Below are 15,723 nucleotides of genomic sequence, written 5' to 3'. Positions count from 1 at the left end.
ACTCAGCAAGGCCACGAAAGGAACCCACGGCTCAAGGCTGCCACCTCTGAGCCTGGACTCCATCTTTTCTCAAGGAGAACTTTCCAGAAGATGCAAGAATGGAGGTTTCTCGGCCAGGCGCAATAGCTCACGCCTGTAATCCCAGCACTTTGGGAGGCTGAGGCAGGTGGATCACGAGCTCAGGAGTTCGAGACCAGCCTGGCCAACATGGTGAAACCCCGTCTCTACTAAAAATACAAAAATCAGCTGGGCACAGGGGCGGGCACGTATAATCCCAGCTACTTGGGAGGCTGAAGCAAGAGAATCGCTTGAACTCAGGAAGCGGAGGTTGTAGCGAGCCTAGATCGCACCACTGCACTCCAGCCTGGGCGACAGAGCAAGACTCCATCTCATTTAAAAAAAAAAAAAAAAAAAAAAGAATGGAGGTTTCTCCCCGTGACTGGGGAGAGTCCCAATAGCTCTGGTGGGTGTTTGGCCTGTGAGACCCAGTCGAGGAGGGGCCTGAGCCCCACAGGCTCCCACGACAAGCTCACCATTCATGCCTGACCGGCCACTGCTGAGCTCTGCCGTGCCAGAGGACAGGGAGCCTTGGGCCCATCAAGCACGAAGAGGAAGCCAAGATGACTTTTTCTCCAACTCAACACCAGAGAGAAAAGGAATTCTGCTGTGATGACAAGATAAAGATCTGCCTCCACAGCCCACAGAGGTTGGGGGATGGGGCACCAAGGGGCTCTGGGCTTCCGCAGCAGCTGCCGAGTCACAGCTGTGCCCAGGACAAGATCCAGGGTCCCCTTGGGCAGACCCCTCCACACTAACATGGGGCCCCTTGAGGGCCAGGGCCAGGGCCACCTTTTTTTTTTTTTTTTTTTTTTTTTGAGATGGAGTCTTGCTCTGTCACCCAGGCTGGAGTGTAGTGGTACGATCTCAGCAAAGGGCTGGGATTACAAGCGTGACCCACTGCGCCTGGCCCAGAGCCACCTTTCAACCTCGCACCTTCACACTTCCCCACCCGGAGCATCCCTTGGAGGCTGTCTGCAAACAGTGCAGTGCCCGTGCCAGCCCCAGTAGAACCCCATGCTCCCCAGAGAGGTCACTCCAGGAACCCCCAAGGACACCATGTAAGAACCACCTGGCCACCCTGTGGCCGTGAAGAGGCCCTGTGAATGCTGGGCTTTGGGAAGGGATGAGGGTGCGGGGCCCTAGGCCAAGCCCTGGAAATCCAAGGGTAGCTCTAAGAAGCTGCCTGGGGCTTCAGGGTACACCTCCAGGGCTCAGAGCTCATGAGCAGATCAGAGGCCACACACAAGCCGCCTTTGAGCCCAACCCAGGCCACAGAGGTTTCTACTTTGGCCAGCATTGTGTTTTTGTGGTTTTGAGTAGTTCATATTTAAAACTCAAGCATGTGCGCACACAAACCTAGACTGAGGGCTTTATTTGAAAAATCAAAATTGCTGACAATCCTAGACCCCTCTCCCCAGAACAACCTTCACCGGGGACGGGAAGATGCCGCTGCCGGGTTATACACATGCTGGGTTCCTGTGGCTTTGGCATTCTCGTTGTCTTTCACCCTCCTGACTGAGGCTGTGAATGTGGGAGCCACTGGCCTTCTCAGACAAACCTCAGTTCAAGCCCCATCCCTGGATCCAAAACCAGCTGGCACACCAGAAGGCAAGAGAAGACAAACAGAGAAACAGAATCAGAGAAAAAATAATTAAATGGCAGACTTAAGTGCTACCATATTAATAATTACCTTAAATGAAAAGGCTCTTGGTGTACCTATTAAGTCAGAGATTGCCAGTGCAAATTAAAATACACACACACACACACACACACACAACCCAATTTGCTTAGCCAGGCATGGTGGCATGCACCTGTAGTCCCAGCTACTCAGCAGGTTGAGGCAAGAGGACCCTTTGAGCCCAGGAGTTGGAGGCTGCAGTGAGCTATGATAGCACCACTGCACTCCAACCTGGACAAGAGAGTGAGACCCCACCTCTTTAAAAATAAATAAATAATGGCCTGGCAAGGTGGCTCATGCCTGTAATTCTAGCACTTTGGGAGGCTGAGGCAGGCGGATTGCCTGAGCTTAGGAGTTCAAGACCAGCCTGGGCAACACAGTGAAACCCCATCTCTACTAAAATACAAAAGAGATTGGCCGGGCGTGGCGGTGTGTGCCTGTAGTCCCAGCTACTCGCGAGACTGAGGCAGGAGAATTGCTTGAACCCGGGAAGCAGAGGTTGCAGTGAGCCAAGATCACGCCACTACACTACAGCCTGGGCAACAGAGTGAGACACTGTCTCTACAAATAAATAAACAAATAAATACCCAAACAGGCCGGGCGCCGTGGCTCACGCCTGTAATCCCAGCACTTTGGGAGGCTGAGGAGGGCGGATCACCTGAGGTCAGGAGTTTGAGACCAGCCTGGCCAACATACAGTGAAACCCCGTCTCTACTAAAAAATACAAAAATTAGCTGGGCGTGGTGGCACACACCTGTAGTTCCAGCTACTTGGGAAGCTGAGGCAGGAGAATTGCTTGTACCCGGGAGGTAGAGGTTGCAGTCAGCCAAGACTGTGCCATTGCACTCCAGCCTGGGCAACAGAGCAAGACTCCATCTCTCAAAAAAATAGTAATAATAATAAATAAATAATAAAGACCCAACCTGCTGCTAATAAGAATCTCACTCCAAATTCAATGACAGAGGTAGGTTGAAAGTAAGTGGGTGAAAAAAGAATACAAACATTAATTGTTTTAAAGCAAGAATAGTTATATTAATATGAGACAGAGTCAGCACAGTGGCTCACGCCTATAATCTCAGCACTTTGGGAGGTTAAGTCAGATGGATCATTTGAGGTCAGGAGTTCGAGACCAGCCTGACCAAAATGGTAAGACCATGTCTCTACTAAAAATACACAAAAATTAGCCAGGCGTGGTGGCATACACCTGCAATCTCAGCTACTCAAGAGGCTGAGACAGGAGAATCATTTGAACCTGGGAGGCGGAGGTTGCAGTGAGTCAAAATCGCACCATTGTACTCCAGCCTGGGTGACAGAGTGAGACTCCATCTTAAATAATAATAATAATAATAATAATATCATATTGACCAGGCACAGGGCTCACACCTGTAATCCCAGCACTTTGGGAGGCCGATGTGTGAGGATTGCTTTAGGCCAGGAGTTTCAGGCAAGCTGGGCAACATAGCACATCCCTGTCTCTACAAAAAATGTTAAAAATTAGATGGGCATCAGGTAGCACCTGCCTGTAGTCCTAGCTACTCAGGAGACGGCGGCAGCAGGATCCCTTGAGCCCAGAAGTTCAAGGCTGCAGTGAGCTATGCTCACGCCACTGCACTCCAACCTGAGCGACAGACACTGTCTCTAAAATATAAAATAAAATAGGGTGGGCATGGTGGCTCACGCCTGTAATCCCAGCATTTGGGAGGCCAAGGTGGGCAGATCACCTAAGGTCAGGAGTTAGAGACCAGCCTGGCCAACATGGTGAAACCCCGTCTCTACTAAAAATACAAAAATTAGCCGGGCATGGTGGCACACGCCTGTAGTCCCAGCTACTCAGGAGGCTGAGGCGGGAGAATTGCTTGAACCCCGGAGACAGAGGTTGCAGTGAACCGAGATTGCGCCACTGCACTTCAGCCTGGGTGACAGAGCAAGACTCCATCTCAAAAAAAATAAAAAAGAAAATATATATATATATAAAATAATAAATAAAATAAAATTCATATAACAAGACAGATGCCCTCGAATAGCTAAAAGAATCTTGACAAAGCAAAATACAATGGGAGAAATTGCTGTAGCCAGTATTAAGGTTTACTATATAGCTACACTAATCAAGAAAAGGCCATATGGTGCTTTTTCAGCCTCCCTCACTGGCTTCCCCACATCTCCCAGCCCCTTAAAGGTGGACACCCCTAGGCTCATCTGTTGGTCATCTTTATTCTTTTTTTTTTTTTTTCCTGAGACATGGTCTCACTCTGTCACCCAGGCTGGAGTGCAGTAGCATGATCACAGTTCACTGCAGCCTCAACCTACTGGGCTCAAGCGATCCTCCCACCTCAGCCTCTCCAGTAGTTGAGACTACAGGCATGCAGCACCACGCCCAGCTAATTTTTTAAATTTTTTGTAGAGATGAAGTCTTAATGCATTGCCCAGGCTGGTCTCGAACTCCTGAGCTCAAGTGATCCTCCCACCTTGGCATCCCAAAGTGCTAGGATTACAGGGGTGAGCCTTCGAGCCCAGTTGGTCATCCAGTCACCTTTTCTGTCCCTCTTCATAGGTGACTGCACTTTTTGGTTTTTTCAACACAAACTATCTGCAGGCAACTCTCAAATTTACCTCTTCCCCCCGTCATCTCATGCCCCTCACTGACCAGTCAACATCTCCACCAAAACATCTAATAGGTATCTGTATTAGCTTTCTGTTGCTTATAGCAGAATACATGAAACTGAATAATTTACAAAGAAAAGAAATGTCTGTCTTTCTTTTTTTTTTTTTCTTTTTAGACAGGTTCTCGCTCTGTCACCCAGCCTGGAGTGCAGTGGCTCGATCTCAGCTGGCTGAAACCTCTGCCTCCCAGACTCAAATGATCCTCCCACCTCAGCCTCCAGAGTATCTGTGACTACAGGTGCATACGCGGCTAATTTTTTTCTGTATTTTTTTGTAGAGATGGGGTTTCACCATGTCGCCTGAGCTGAACTTGAACTCCTGAGCTCAAGCTATCCACCCGCCTTGGCCTCCCAAAGTGCTGGAATTACAGTTGTGAATCCCTGCACCTGGCCCAGAAATTTCTTTCTTATAATTGTGGAGTCAGAGAAGTTCAAGATCAAGGGGCCACTTCCGGGGAGGGTCTTCCTGCTGGCGGGGGCTCTCTGTGGAGTCTGCAGAGTTTTGAGGCAAGGCAGGGTATCACGTGATGAGGGAGCTTAGTGTGATCCTCCCCCATAATAACCCATCAGTCCATTAACCCATTAATGGAGGAGACAAACATTCAAACCATAGCAGCATCTCACACACACATTCCAAGCCAACCTCGGTCCTCCCTCAAGCCCACCCCACCCGCACCTTCCCGGGTTCCATCAATGGATGGACCAGCCTTCCAAGTTTACAGGGTATCCTGCATTCTCTAGTTTATGCACATCCCCAATCTAAAGAAGGCTGCCCCCTCTCACCACCTCCACTGCTACCTGCCCTCTGGTCTGAGTGCACTGCCTTTCATTCGGATTATTGCAGTCCCCCTCTGGCTTCTAACCAGCAACCAGCGTGATCTTTAAAAATGTACCTCGAGGTATGAGAATCGCTTGAACCTGGGAGGCAGAGGTTGCAGTGAGCTGAGATCTCGCCACTGTGCTCTAGCCTGGGTGACAGAATGAGACTCCATCTCCAAAAAAAGAAAAAAAAAGCTGGGCGCGCTGGCTCATACCTGTAATCCCAGAATTTTGGGAGATCAAGGCAGGCAGATCATCTGAGGTCAGGAGTTCCAGACCAGCCTGGCCAATATGGTGAAACCATGTCTCTGCTAAACACACACAATGCAGGAGATCCGTCAGGGTGATAGGAGAAATTATAAATATAAAGTTATAGGAAATAGACACAAACCTTCTTGGAAGGCCGGAAGGTTTGCATAGCTTCAGTAAAAGATTTGGCTGAAGGCAGCTGAATTCTCTTAAAAGTTTAGGGCATAGATACACAGGAATGTAGAGGAGTTTATCTAAGTAGCTTGTTTACTCATGTTGTCCTAAAACAGATCTTTGATCATTCACGGGCAGGACTGCTCTCTCTGAGGAAGGGCAACCAGATTAATGACCCACAAATGTGTTGACTCAAAGCCTTTGTCATTAAGTACTGAATAAATGCCTGCAGGACCAGCTAGTCAGGCCGCGGGGCTGGAACAACTCTTTCTGTGAACGGTCCGGCCCCCTAGCCGGCTCTTTCACTGAATACTGGTGTCTGAGTACGTTATTCATCTGTAGCGCAGCCCGGGTCTGTGGGTCAGACCCTGGCAAGTTAGCCGGATGTGGTGACACATGCCTGTGATCCCAGCTACTCAGGAGGCTGAGGCACAAGAATCTCCTGAACCCAGGAGGCAGAGGTTGCAGTAAGCCAAGATCGTGCCACTGCACTCCAGTCTGGGGCAACACAGTGAGACCCCATCTCAAAAAAAAAAAAAATGTAACTCAAGACCAGGCACGGTGGTCACACCCGAAATTCCAGCACTTTGAGAGGCTGAGGCCAGTGGATCACTTGAGCCCAGGAGCTCGAGACCAGCCTGGGGAATATGGCAAAATCCTGTTTCTACAAAAAAAAAAAAAATACGAAAATTAGCCAGGTGTGGTGGTACGTGCCTGTAGACCCAACTACTCAGGAGGCTGAAGTGGGAGGATCGCTTGAGCCCAGGAGGCTGCAGTGAGCTATGACTGTGCCACTGCACTCTAGCCTAGGTGACAAAGCAAGACCCTGTCTCAATAAATAAATAAACAAAATAAAACTGTAATTCAGTGTTCATAACAGCATTATTCACCACAGCCAAAAAGTGGAAGCAAAGGCAATGTCCATCCTCTGATGAATGGATAGACACACTGTGGCACCCAAACACCCGGACAGTGGAATAGCATGCAGCCTTAAAAGGAAGGAGGCTGGGCACAGTGGCTCACGCCTATAATCCCAACACTTTGGGAGGCTGAGGCAAGAGGATCACTTGAGGCCAGGAGTTTGAGACCAGGCTGGCCAACATGACAAAACCCTGTCTCTACTAAAAATACAAAAATTAGCTTGGCATGGTGGTGCACACCTACAATCCCAGCTACTCGGGAGGCTAAGGCATAAGAGACGAGAGTCGCTTGAGCCCGGGAGGCAGAGGCTGCAATGAGCCGAGATTGTGCCACTGCACTTCAGCCTGGGCAAAAGAGTGACACTCTGTCTCAAAGAAAAAAAGGAATGAAGTACTCGTATGTTCTACATCATGGATGAACCTTGAAAATGATGCTGAAAACAGCCGGACACAAAATGCGGCATACTGTATGGTTCTGTATACATGGAATGTCCACAATTGGCAAATCCATAGATTTTAAAAAGTAGATTCGGCAGGGCACAGTGGCTCACGCCTGTAATCCCAGCACTTTGGGAGGCTGAGGCTCACTTGAGGTCAGGAGTTCAAGACCAGCCTGGCCAACATGGTGAAACCCTATCTCCACTAAAATACAAAAATTAGCCAGGCATGGTGGCAGGCACCTGTAATCCCAGCTACTCAGGAGACTGAAGCAGGAGAATTGTTTGAACTCGGGAGGTAAAGGTTGCAGTGAGCCCAGATCGCACCACTGCACTCCAGCCTGGCGGTAGAGCGAGACTCTGTCTCAAAAAAGCAAAAAAAAAAAAAAAAGAAAGAAAAAAAAAGTAGATTCGTGGTTGGTGGGGGAGGGGAGGAGTAAATGCTAACGGGTTTCTTCTTAGGGTGATGAAAATGTCCTAAAGTTAGCAGTAAGGGTTGCACAACCTTGTGACTACACTAAAAACCACTGAAGTGTAACTTTAAAAGGGTGAATTGAATGGTATGTGAATTATATCTCAAGAAAACAAACTCAGCTGGCATCACCCGCTGCCCCACCCTGTGGTAAAGCTGGGTCCTTGTTGGCTGGTGAGGGCTCTCCTAATCTGCACCCCCTCCTCACCTCCAGACCCGCGGCATTGCTGCTCCTGGAACCCCAGCCGTCCCCTGTGCTCTGCTCTTCTGTTCTCCGTGTGCCCAACTCTTCCCCCCACACCTAGGTACCCGGCCCCTCCCAGCCTTCACCTGCGCCTTTACAGAGGCCCCATCAGACCACCGGGCCCCCCACCCTCCACACGCCCACCCCGTAAACAGACTCCCTTTCCCCTGGCTCTTCTGAATTTCTGGCATACTATACGATTTCCTTATTTTTCCTTATTTTTATTTTTTAATAGAGACGGGGTCTCACTATGTTACCCAGGCTGGTCTCGAACCCCTTGGCTCAATCAATCCCGCCTCAGCCTCCCAAAGTGCAGGCATTGCAGGCTGAGCCACCACGCCCGCCACCACCTTCTCTTCTGGAGCGTGTCGCTTTTGTACTTATGATGTAAACTCCGGGCACGCGGGGACTCTCGCGCTTCGCTCACTAATTTGTCCCCAGACCCTACTACCTGGCACAGTAGGCGCTCAATACTGTTGATTGAATAAACGACTGCTACTTTGGAAATCATGTATTATTTAAATCACATGTTTAAACGCACATAAACTTCTGAGTAGTGTTTTCTGCACACACAAGATGTCCCCAGGGGCACCAAAGAACGCATTTTCCACGTTTGTCCCTAAACGTTAATGCATAAGTAACCTTGGTCACCAACAGATGTGAGGTCACGTGACGTTCGGGCTGCGCCCTCCCCGCCCCGACCCGGCCCTGCACACAGTAGGGCCGCACCGAGCTTTGCAAACAGGTAGACTCGACAGAGGCGCGACCGCCCTCACCGCAGAGAGCTGGGCCACCTGCAGCGTCTCTGGACACCCATGGCCCCACCTCCCACCCGGAAAAGAGACGATCCGCCAGGCGCAGGCGCAGAAACCGCGCCCGTCCGCGGCGCCGCTAGCCAGGGCGGAAACGGCTACGGCTTCGCTAGGGACGCATGCGCGGGTCCCTTAGTTTTCGCGAGATAACGGTCGAAAACGTGCTGTTGTCGATTTCCGGTAGTGAATCAGGCGCCGGAGTGCAGGGTCGGGGTTGGAATCCTTGGGCCGCTGGGCAAGCGGCGAGACCTGGCTAGGGCCAGCGAGCCGAGGACAGCAGGCGCGCGGAGGGCCGGGCCGCAGCCCCGGCCGCCTGCAGGCCACGCTATGGACCCGTTCCTGGTGCTACTGCACTCGGTGTCGTCCAGCCTGTCGAGCAGCGAGCTGACCGAGCTCAAGTTCCTATGCCTCGGGCGCGTGGGCAAGCGCAAGCTGGAGCGCGTGCAGAGCGGCCTGGACCTCTTCTCCATGCTGCTGGAGCAGAACGATCTGGAGCCCGGGCACACCGAGCTCCTGCGCGAGCTGCTCGCCTCCCTGCGGCGCCACGACCTGCTGCGGCGCGTCGACGACTTCGAGGCGGGGGCGGCGGCCGGGGCCGCGCCTGGGGAAGAAGGTGGGCGCGGGGCCGGGCAAGGGGAGCCAGGGCCTGGTCGCCCGGCTGTAGGTGCTGCGAGGCTCCTCCCGTTGGCCTCTAGGCGCCTCCCCTTTTCCGGGTTTGATTTGCGTGGGTTTTCTCCGTACAGCCCTGGTTTTGCAGATGGGAGAGCCAGAAACGCAGAAAAGTTAACTTACTCAAGGTTGCAGGGCCTGGACACGCACAGTCCTTTTTCCTCCACCCCATTCTTCCGGGGTGAATTAGAAAACTCACTGAAGAAAAGATGAGTCAGAGAAGGTGTGGGGGAGGGGCAGAGGTTGGGTGAGCCTGCTCGCGTCATTTCCCTTCTGTCTCGGAATATGCTTTTCACGGCTGTCTGAGAGTAATACTATCATTCTTACCCAGGGGCTTACAGTGTGCCGCTTACCCTTGTAACTGCCAAATATAATTTTCGCAGTAGCCCTGTGGCTTAGATACTGTTAGCTATCACTGTTCCCATTTTACAGAGGACAGGACTGTGGCTCACAGGTTAAGTGGCTTTGCCGAAATGCGCAGCCGATAACTAACGGAGCTAGGCTTGAGCCAAGCAGTCCGGCCTCCGGATGGGTGGTGGTAGCCACTGCACTGCCTCTCTGGTCGAGGTCATTGTGGAGTGGCTTCCTGTCCTGCTCTCGGTCACTTCCTCTCCACCCTCGCCTGTGGGTTGCAGCAGCTTCCAGGATAAAAAGAAACCCTGAGTACAGCAGAGTTTCTCAGCCCTACCCCCTTGTTCTCAGAGTCGGGAGAGGCTTGGGAGTGCTCTGGGGACGCCTCTCAGAGGCTTCAAGCTGTGGCTTGGAATCAGCCATTCAGTCGCCAATCAGATAGGGCCTAAATGTGTCACCATGGGTTTCACTCTGTAAGGACTGGTGCCTGTTCAGGACAGGATGGACAGAACAGCTCTCTGCCCGAGAGCAGTCAAGTCCAGATTTTAAAAAAACATCAGTACTGAACAAACAAAACAGGACGTAGAAAAATCGGGTTTTCTGGATATTTAATGTCTGGAAAAACACTGATAAATTGCATTTTAAAGGCGGTCTACGAAACATAGCTGACATTTGAGATGTATGTGTGCTTGGTTTTATTTATATCGTCATGTAGTTACTGTGTGCTGGAAAAAGTGCACCAGAAGGTGAGCAGTGGGTATAGGCAGGTTGGTAGTGAACGACTCTGCCTTCCTCCCCAGAAGTTCAGCATAGCGGTTAAGGGTGGACTCTGGCACCACACTGTCAGGGTTTCAGAACATGGCTCTGCCATCGTCTAGCTGCACGATCTCAGGAATGTCCATTAGCTTCCCTGTGCCTCAGTTTCGTCATCTGTACGGTCATGGTAACACAGTGTCCAGCGCACAGGGCTGTCAGAGCTGCGGGAGCCGGTACACCTGCCAACGATGTCTCAGAATTGCCAGGAGTGGTCCAAGCAGCACCCTGTCCTGCCTCTCCTTTCCTCTCTTCACATTCCAGAAACGGCCTTTTATGGTCTTGTGACCAGCTCCCTGATCTCAGTGGTGACGTCAGCAGATGAGGAGTATGGTAGCCAGGGACTGAAGACTGGTGGTCACTCGGGGCAGCTTTCAAAAGAACAATTGGAATGCCTACTAGTTTCCTGTGATTGCCATAACAAATGATCACAAATCTGGTGGCCTAAAGCAATAGAAATGTACCCCCTCGGTCTGGAGGCCAGAAATCTGAACAAGCAGGGTGCCACAGACCGGCACACCCTCGGAATGCTGTTGGGGAGGCTCCTTCCGCGTCTCTTCCGCTTTGTGGTGGCTCCAGGCATTCTTTGACTTGTGGCCGCTTCACTCCAGGCTCACACAGCCTTCCCTGCGTGCCTCCTACAAGGATACCTGTCATTGGTGCATCCAGGTCATCCAGGATGATCTCTCGAGATCCTCAGCTTACCTTTGCAAAGACGCTTTTTCCAAAGAACATTCATGGTTTCAGCAATTTCACATGAACATACCTTGAGGTGACATCATTCAACCTGCTATAGGGCAGGATGTGGGATCAACCCTATTTTCTTCCCTCCCACAACTCCCCAGCCCCTCCCTCAGTGTCTCCTGCCCTAAGTAGGTAGCTCCACTACTACTTCCTTTGGCACTTGAGTCTTCAGTGGGCCACGCCTCCTAGGATAGTATTAGAGAGCAGGGGATTTGGCTGAGGTGGAATCAGGCCACTCTTGGGCATTCGGTGACAGCCCCTCTGCTGCCAGGCGACTCTAGCCTCTACAGAGGACCTCGTGTAGGCACCTCTGTCCACTGAGCACATGGCGTCAGTGCTGAAAAGCCCTAGGGAGGATTGTGGGGTCGCTTGTCTCCAAACCTATGGTAAACCGTCTGTTCTTTCCTTCCCAGACCTGTGTGCAGCATTTGATGTCATATGTGATAATGTGGGGAAAGACTGGAGAAGGCTGGCTCGTCAGCTCAAAGTCTCAGACACCAAGATCGACAGCATTGAGGACAGATACCCCCGCAACCTGACAGAGCGTGTGCGGGAGTCACTGAGAATCTGGAAGAACACAGAGAAAGAGAACGCAACAGTGGCCCACCTGGTGGGGGCTCTCAGGGCCTGCCAGATGAACCTAGTGGCTGACCTGGTACAAGAGGTTCAGCAGGCCCGTGACCTCCAGAACAGGAGTGGGGCCATGTCCCCGATGTCATGGAACTCAGATGCATCCACCTCCGAAGCGTCCTGATGGGCCGCTGCTTTGCCCCGGTGGACCACAGGCATCTCCACAGCCTGGACTTTGGTTCTCTCCAGGAAGGTAGCTCAGCACTGTGAAGACCCAGCAGGAAGCCAGGCTGACTGAGCCACAGACCAGCTGCTTCTGAACTCAAGCTGCATTTATTGATGCCTCTCCCACGCCAGGCCGGGCTTGGGCCCTGCACAGATATTTCCATTTCTTCCTCACTGTCACACTAAGCAAGATCCTGTTGTCTCCACTAAATGAGCTCCTGCGGGAGTAGTCGGAAAGTTGGAACCGTGTCCAGCACAGAAGGAATCTGCAGATGAGCAGTCACACTGTTACTCCACAGTGGAGGAGACCAGCTCAGAGGCCCAGGAACTGGAGTGAAGCAGAGGGGTGGGGGAGAACTGGGATTTGAACCCCCGCCATCCTTCACCAGAGCCCATGCTCAGCCACTGTGTTCTGCTGCCCCCGCAGTTGGCAGAAAGGATGTTTTGTCCCATTTCCTTGGAGGCCACTGGGACAGATCTGGACACTAGGGTCAGGCGGGGTGCTGTGGTCGGGAGAGGCATGGCTGGGGTAGGGGTTGTGAGACCTGGTTGGCCATGGTCCAGCTCTTGGCCCCTGTGTGAGTTGAGTCTCCTCTCTGAGACTGCTAAGTAGGGGCAGTGATGGTTGCCAGGACGAATTGAGATAATATCTGTGAGGTGCTGATGAGTGAGTGACACAGCACTCTAAATCTTCCTTGTAAGGATTATGGGTCCTGCAATTCTACAGTTTCTTACTGTTTTGTATCAAAATCACTATCTTTCTGATAACAGAATTGCCAACGCAGCGGAATCTTGTATCTTTAAAAAGTAGTCCTCTTGTTCCTAAGGTAATCCTATTAAAACACAGCTTTACAACTTCCATATTACAAAAAATTTTCTCTTCCGGTGGTTCTTTCATTTTGGATATGCTGGATATTCCCAGTACAGCCAGTTTGAGGATCCCTGTCAAGGGCTCCAACCCGGGAGAGGATGGCTGGATTTCCTGACAGCTCGCTAGCTGCTCATGAGCAGTGTCTGCCCTTAACAAACAGTGGTCTGCTAGGGTAGCTTTTGCCGCTCTTAGAATTTGCCTGCCCCACCAACAGTATCAGAATCAAAGCCAAGTGGCTATTCTCTGTCCCAGCTCACCAGCTATGACCTTGGGAAAGTCCAGTGTGCCATCCCGTAGGTGGAATCTTAGCCAAGGCCGCAGGACACTGTCCCCAGTGAGCCATGGACCCCGGCCTTTGAGCCCCTCCACACCTTCACCTGACGCTTCCAGGTGCCAGACTCCTTGCTAGGAGCAAAGGCCATAGCAGTGAATGGGACAGAAGTGTAGCCCTGCCCTGTTGGCCTCAGAAACCTAGCAGAAACAAGCTTTAACCAGTTCATCACTCGCTTGGGGTGCCGCCGTGGAGCTGAGCTGGTTGCTGTCCGGAAACAGCGTGGCCTGACCTCCTACACACAGTACACCCCTGACCCGGCGCATGCCTGCTCGCAAGGCGCAGGTCAGGGTTAGTTCTGTAGAGAACAGACACATCACCCCTCACTGTCCCTAAGTGTGAGCAGCTTGGCTTTGGGGAAGAGATTTTCTTGGGGTGAGTGGGAAAGTATCTTTTTTTTTGAGATGGAGTCTCACTCTGTTGCCCAGGCTGGAGTACAGTGGCACGATCTCGGCTCACTGCGACTTCCACCTCCCAGGTTGAAAGGATTCTCCTGCCTCAGCCTCCCAAGTAGCTGGGACTACAGATGTGCACTACCAAGCCTGGCTAGTTTTTTGTAGTTTTAGTAGAGACAGGATTTTACCATCTTGGCCCGGCTGATCTCGAACTCCTGACCTCAGGTGATCCACCCGCCTCGGCCTCCCAAAGTGCTGGGATTACAGGCGTGAGCCACCGCACCTGGCCTTGGACATGGATTTCTTAAAGCAACTTGAAAAAACAAATTCCATGTTCATTTTTTTTACAATCAGGTGGAATTTGTGTTTCTAGAAAAGGTACACACAAATCTCGGGCTTACTTGAAAGCTGGAGGTGACAGCCGTCTCTTGCTCGCTGACTCCTTTTTCCCCTGAGAAAGAAGAGGGAAGACAAGTCCAAACGTCTGTGCTTTGTGGGAGACTTCAGGGGAATTTGAACAAGCGTTTCCTGGAACAAAGGGTCAACCCTCTGGTCTTCAGGTTCCCGCAGCCTCCCAGCTGCCTGCCCTTCTGCCTTCTGTTACACAGTGCCCCCTCCACGCCACACTCACACTCGCTCCCAGATTCTCACAGCCACCCCTCTCCAGGACTCACTCCCTGGTGCTCCTGAGACCACACCCCGCACAAACTGTACTTGCTGCAGTCACAGGCTGCTGCAGCTTTTTTGTTCTACCTGAATCTCTAGGGCATCTGACACCTTTCGTGACCATTCGCTCCAGGAGCTCTTCTCCTCCCTCTCCGCTGTCCTCCTCTCAGGTCCCTCACACCCTCCCCCAGCCTCAGCCTCAGCCTCACCCTCACCCCTCCTCTAGAGAGCACAGCCCTTTCTTAGCCTCACCCATCCTAGGTCCCTGGTACCTGCCAGGTATCTCTCTAGCCCAGATCTTTCTCTTGCCCCAGACCCCAACTGCCTAGGGGCAGCCTCACAGTGGCTGCTATAGCAAACTACCACATATTTACCGCCTTAAGCGGCACAAGTTTATCTTACGGTTCTGGAGGTCAGAGGTCCAAAACGGCTCTCCCTGGTCTACAAATCAGGTGTCAGCAAGCTGGTTCCTCCCGGAAGACCTAGAAGAGAATCCGTGTCTTGCCTTTTGCATCTCCTAGAGGCCGCCTGCATTCTTTAACTCATGGCCCCTCCCTCCATCTTCAGGCCTACAGACGAGCATCTTCCCATCTCTCTGACTGATTCTCCTGCCTCTCTCTTACAAAAACTCTTGTGACTACATTGGGCCACCTGGATAACCCAGGATCCTCTTCCCATCTCAACATCCTTAATTTAAACACATCTGCAGAATTTCTTTGCCAGGTAAGGGAACATATTCACAGATCCCAGGGATTAGCACATGGGCACTGTCAGAGGCATGCAAACCACAGCTCATATTCAGCCTCCCTGCAACCTGTGCCCCGTTCTGTGCCTGACACCACCATCTAGTCAGTCACCCAAGCCACAAACCCTCCTTCCTCTCCCCACTGTCACTCTTCTCCCTCAATTAAAACTGAGCGCTAGGCCAGGTGCAGTGGCTCTCATTTGTAATCCCTGCACTTTGGGAGGCTGAGGTGGGAGGATTATTTGAACCCAGGAGTTTGAGGCCAGCCTCGCCAACATGGGGAAACCTCATCTCTAAAAAAAATAAAAATAAAAAAAATGTAGCCGGATGTGGTTGTGTACACCTGTGCTCCCAGCTACTCGGGAGACTGAGGCAGGAGGATGAGGCTGCAGTGACCATGATCACACCACTGCAATCCAGCCTGGGTAACAGAGCAAGACCCGTCTCAAAAAAAATAAAAATAAAATTAAGCACCAGGTCCTATACTTTGTAACTCACAAGTGTCTCTCCCATCCACCTCTTCTGCTCCCTGCCGCCACCCCCACTTCCAGTGGGGCCTCAGCCCTTTCCACTGTACAACCACAGTGAGTGACCTCACAATTCATCTCCCACCTCTGCCCCCACTCCTCCACCTATCCAGCCCATCTCCCGTCAGCAGCCAGAAATAAACTGAGTCATAACACAGTCCCCTGACTCTTCTTAGAAGCCACGAGCTCTGTCCATATTTTTTCGTTCCATATTTTTATTTCCATGATAATTAATCTGAGTCATCTTGCTGACTGCTTTCTAGCCACACAAATCCTGTGTGAATTGCATTT

General features: G+C 51.6%; 1 protein-coding gene and 1 long non-coding RNA gene across 2 annotated transcripts; one reads left to right on the top strand and one right to left on the bottom strand.

Annotated features, from left to right (window-relative positions):
- Positions 1–1,417: 1,417 nt before the first annotated feature.
- LOC129048566 (uncharacterized) lies at positions 1,418–15,487 on the bottom strand. The gene is made up of 5 exons (XR_008510992.2): positions 15,404–15,487; positions 14,563–14,642; positions 13,896–13,945; positions 5,433–5,528; positions 1,418–1,653 (listed from the first exon to the last, which is right to left on the bottom strand). It is a non-coding gene; the product is annotated as an uncharacterized LOC129048566 (long non-coding RNA).
- On the top strand, positions 8,584–12,704 carry FADD (Fas associated via death domain). The gene is made up of 2 exons (XM_002821408.5): positions 8,584–9,138; positions 11,516–12,704. The coding sequence occupies exons 1-2, from the start codon at positions 8,853–8,855 to the stop codon at positions 11,854–11,856; spliced, it is 627 nt and encodes a 208-aa protein (XP_002821454.1). The 5' UTR covers positions 8,584–8,852; the 3' UTR covers positions 11,857–12,704.
- Positions 15,488–15,723: the final 236 nt, after the last annotated feature.

Source organism: Pongo abelii, chromosome 9, assembly GCF_028885655.2.
Source record: "Pongo abelii isolate AG06213 chromosome 9, NHGRI_mPonAbe1-v2.0_pri, whole genome shotgun sequence".
In the NCBI taxonomy this organism is placed as follows: domain Eukaryota; kingdom Metazoa; phylum Chordata; class Mammalia; order Primates; family Hominidae; genus Pongo; species Pongo abelii.
This window is presented reverse-complemented; position numbering and strand designations above follow the sequence as displayed.

Coding starts and splice junctions, on each gene's coding strand:
- FADD (XM_002821408.5), top strand. CDS start 8,853: ATGGACCCGTTCCTGGTGCTACTGCACTCGGTGTCGTCCAGCCTGTCG. Junction 9,139..11,515: donor GGCCGCGCCTGGGGAAGAAG/GTGGGCGCGGGG, acceptor TTTCCTTCCCAG/ACCTGTGTGCAGCATTTGAT.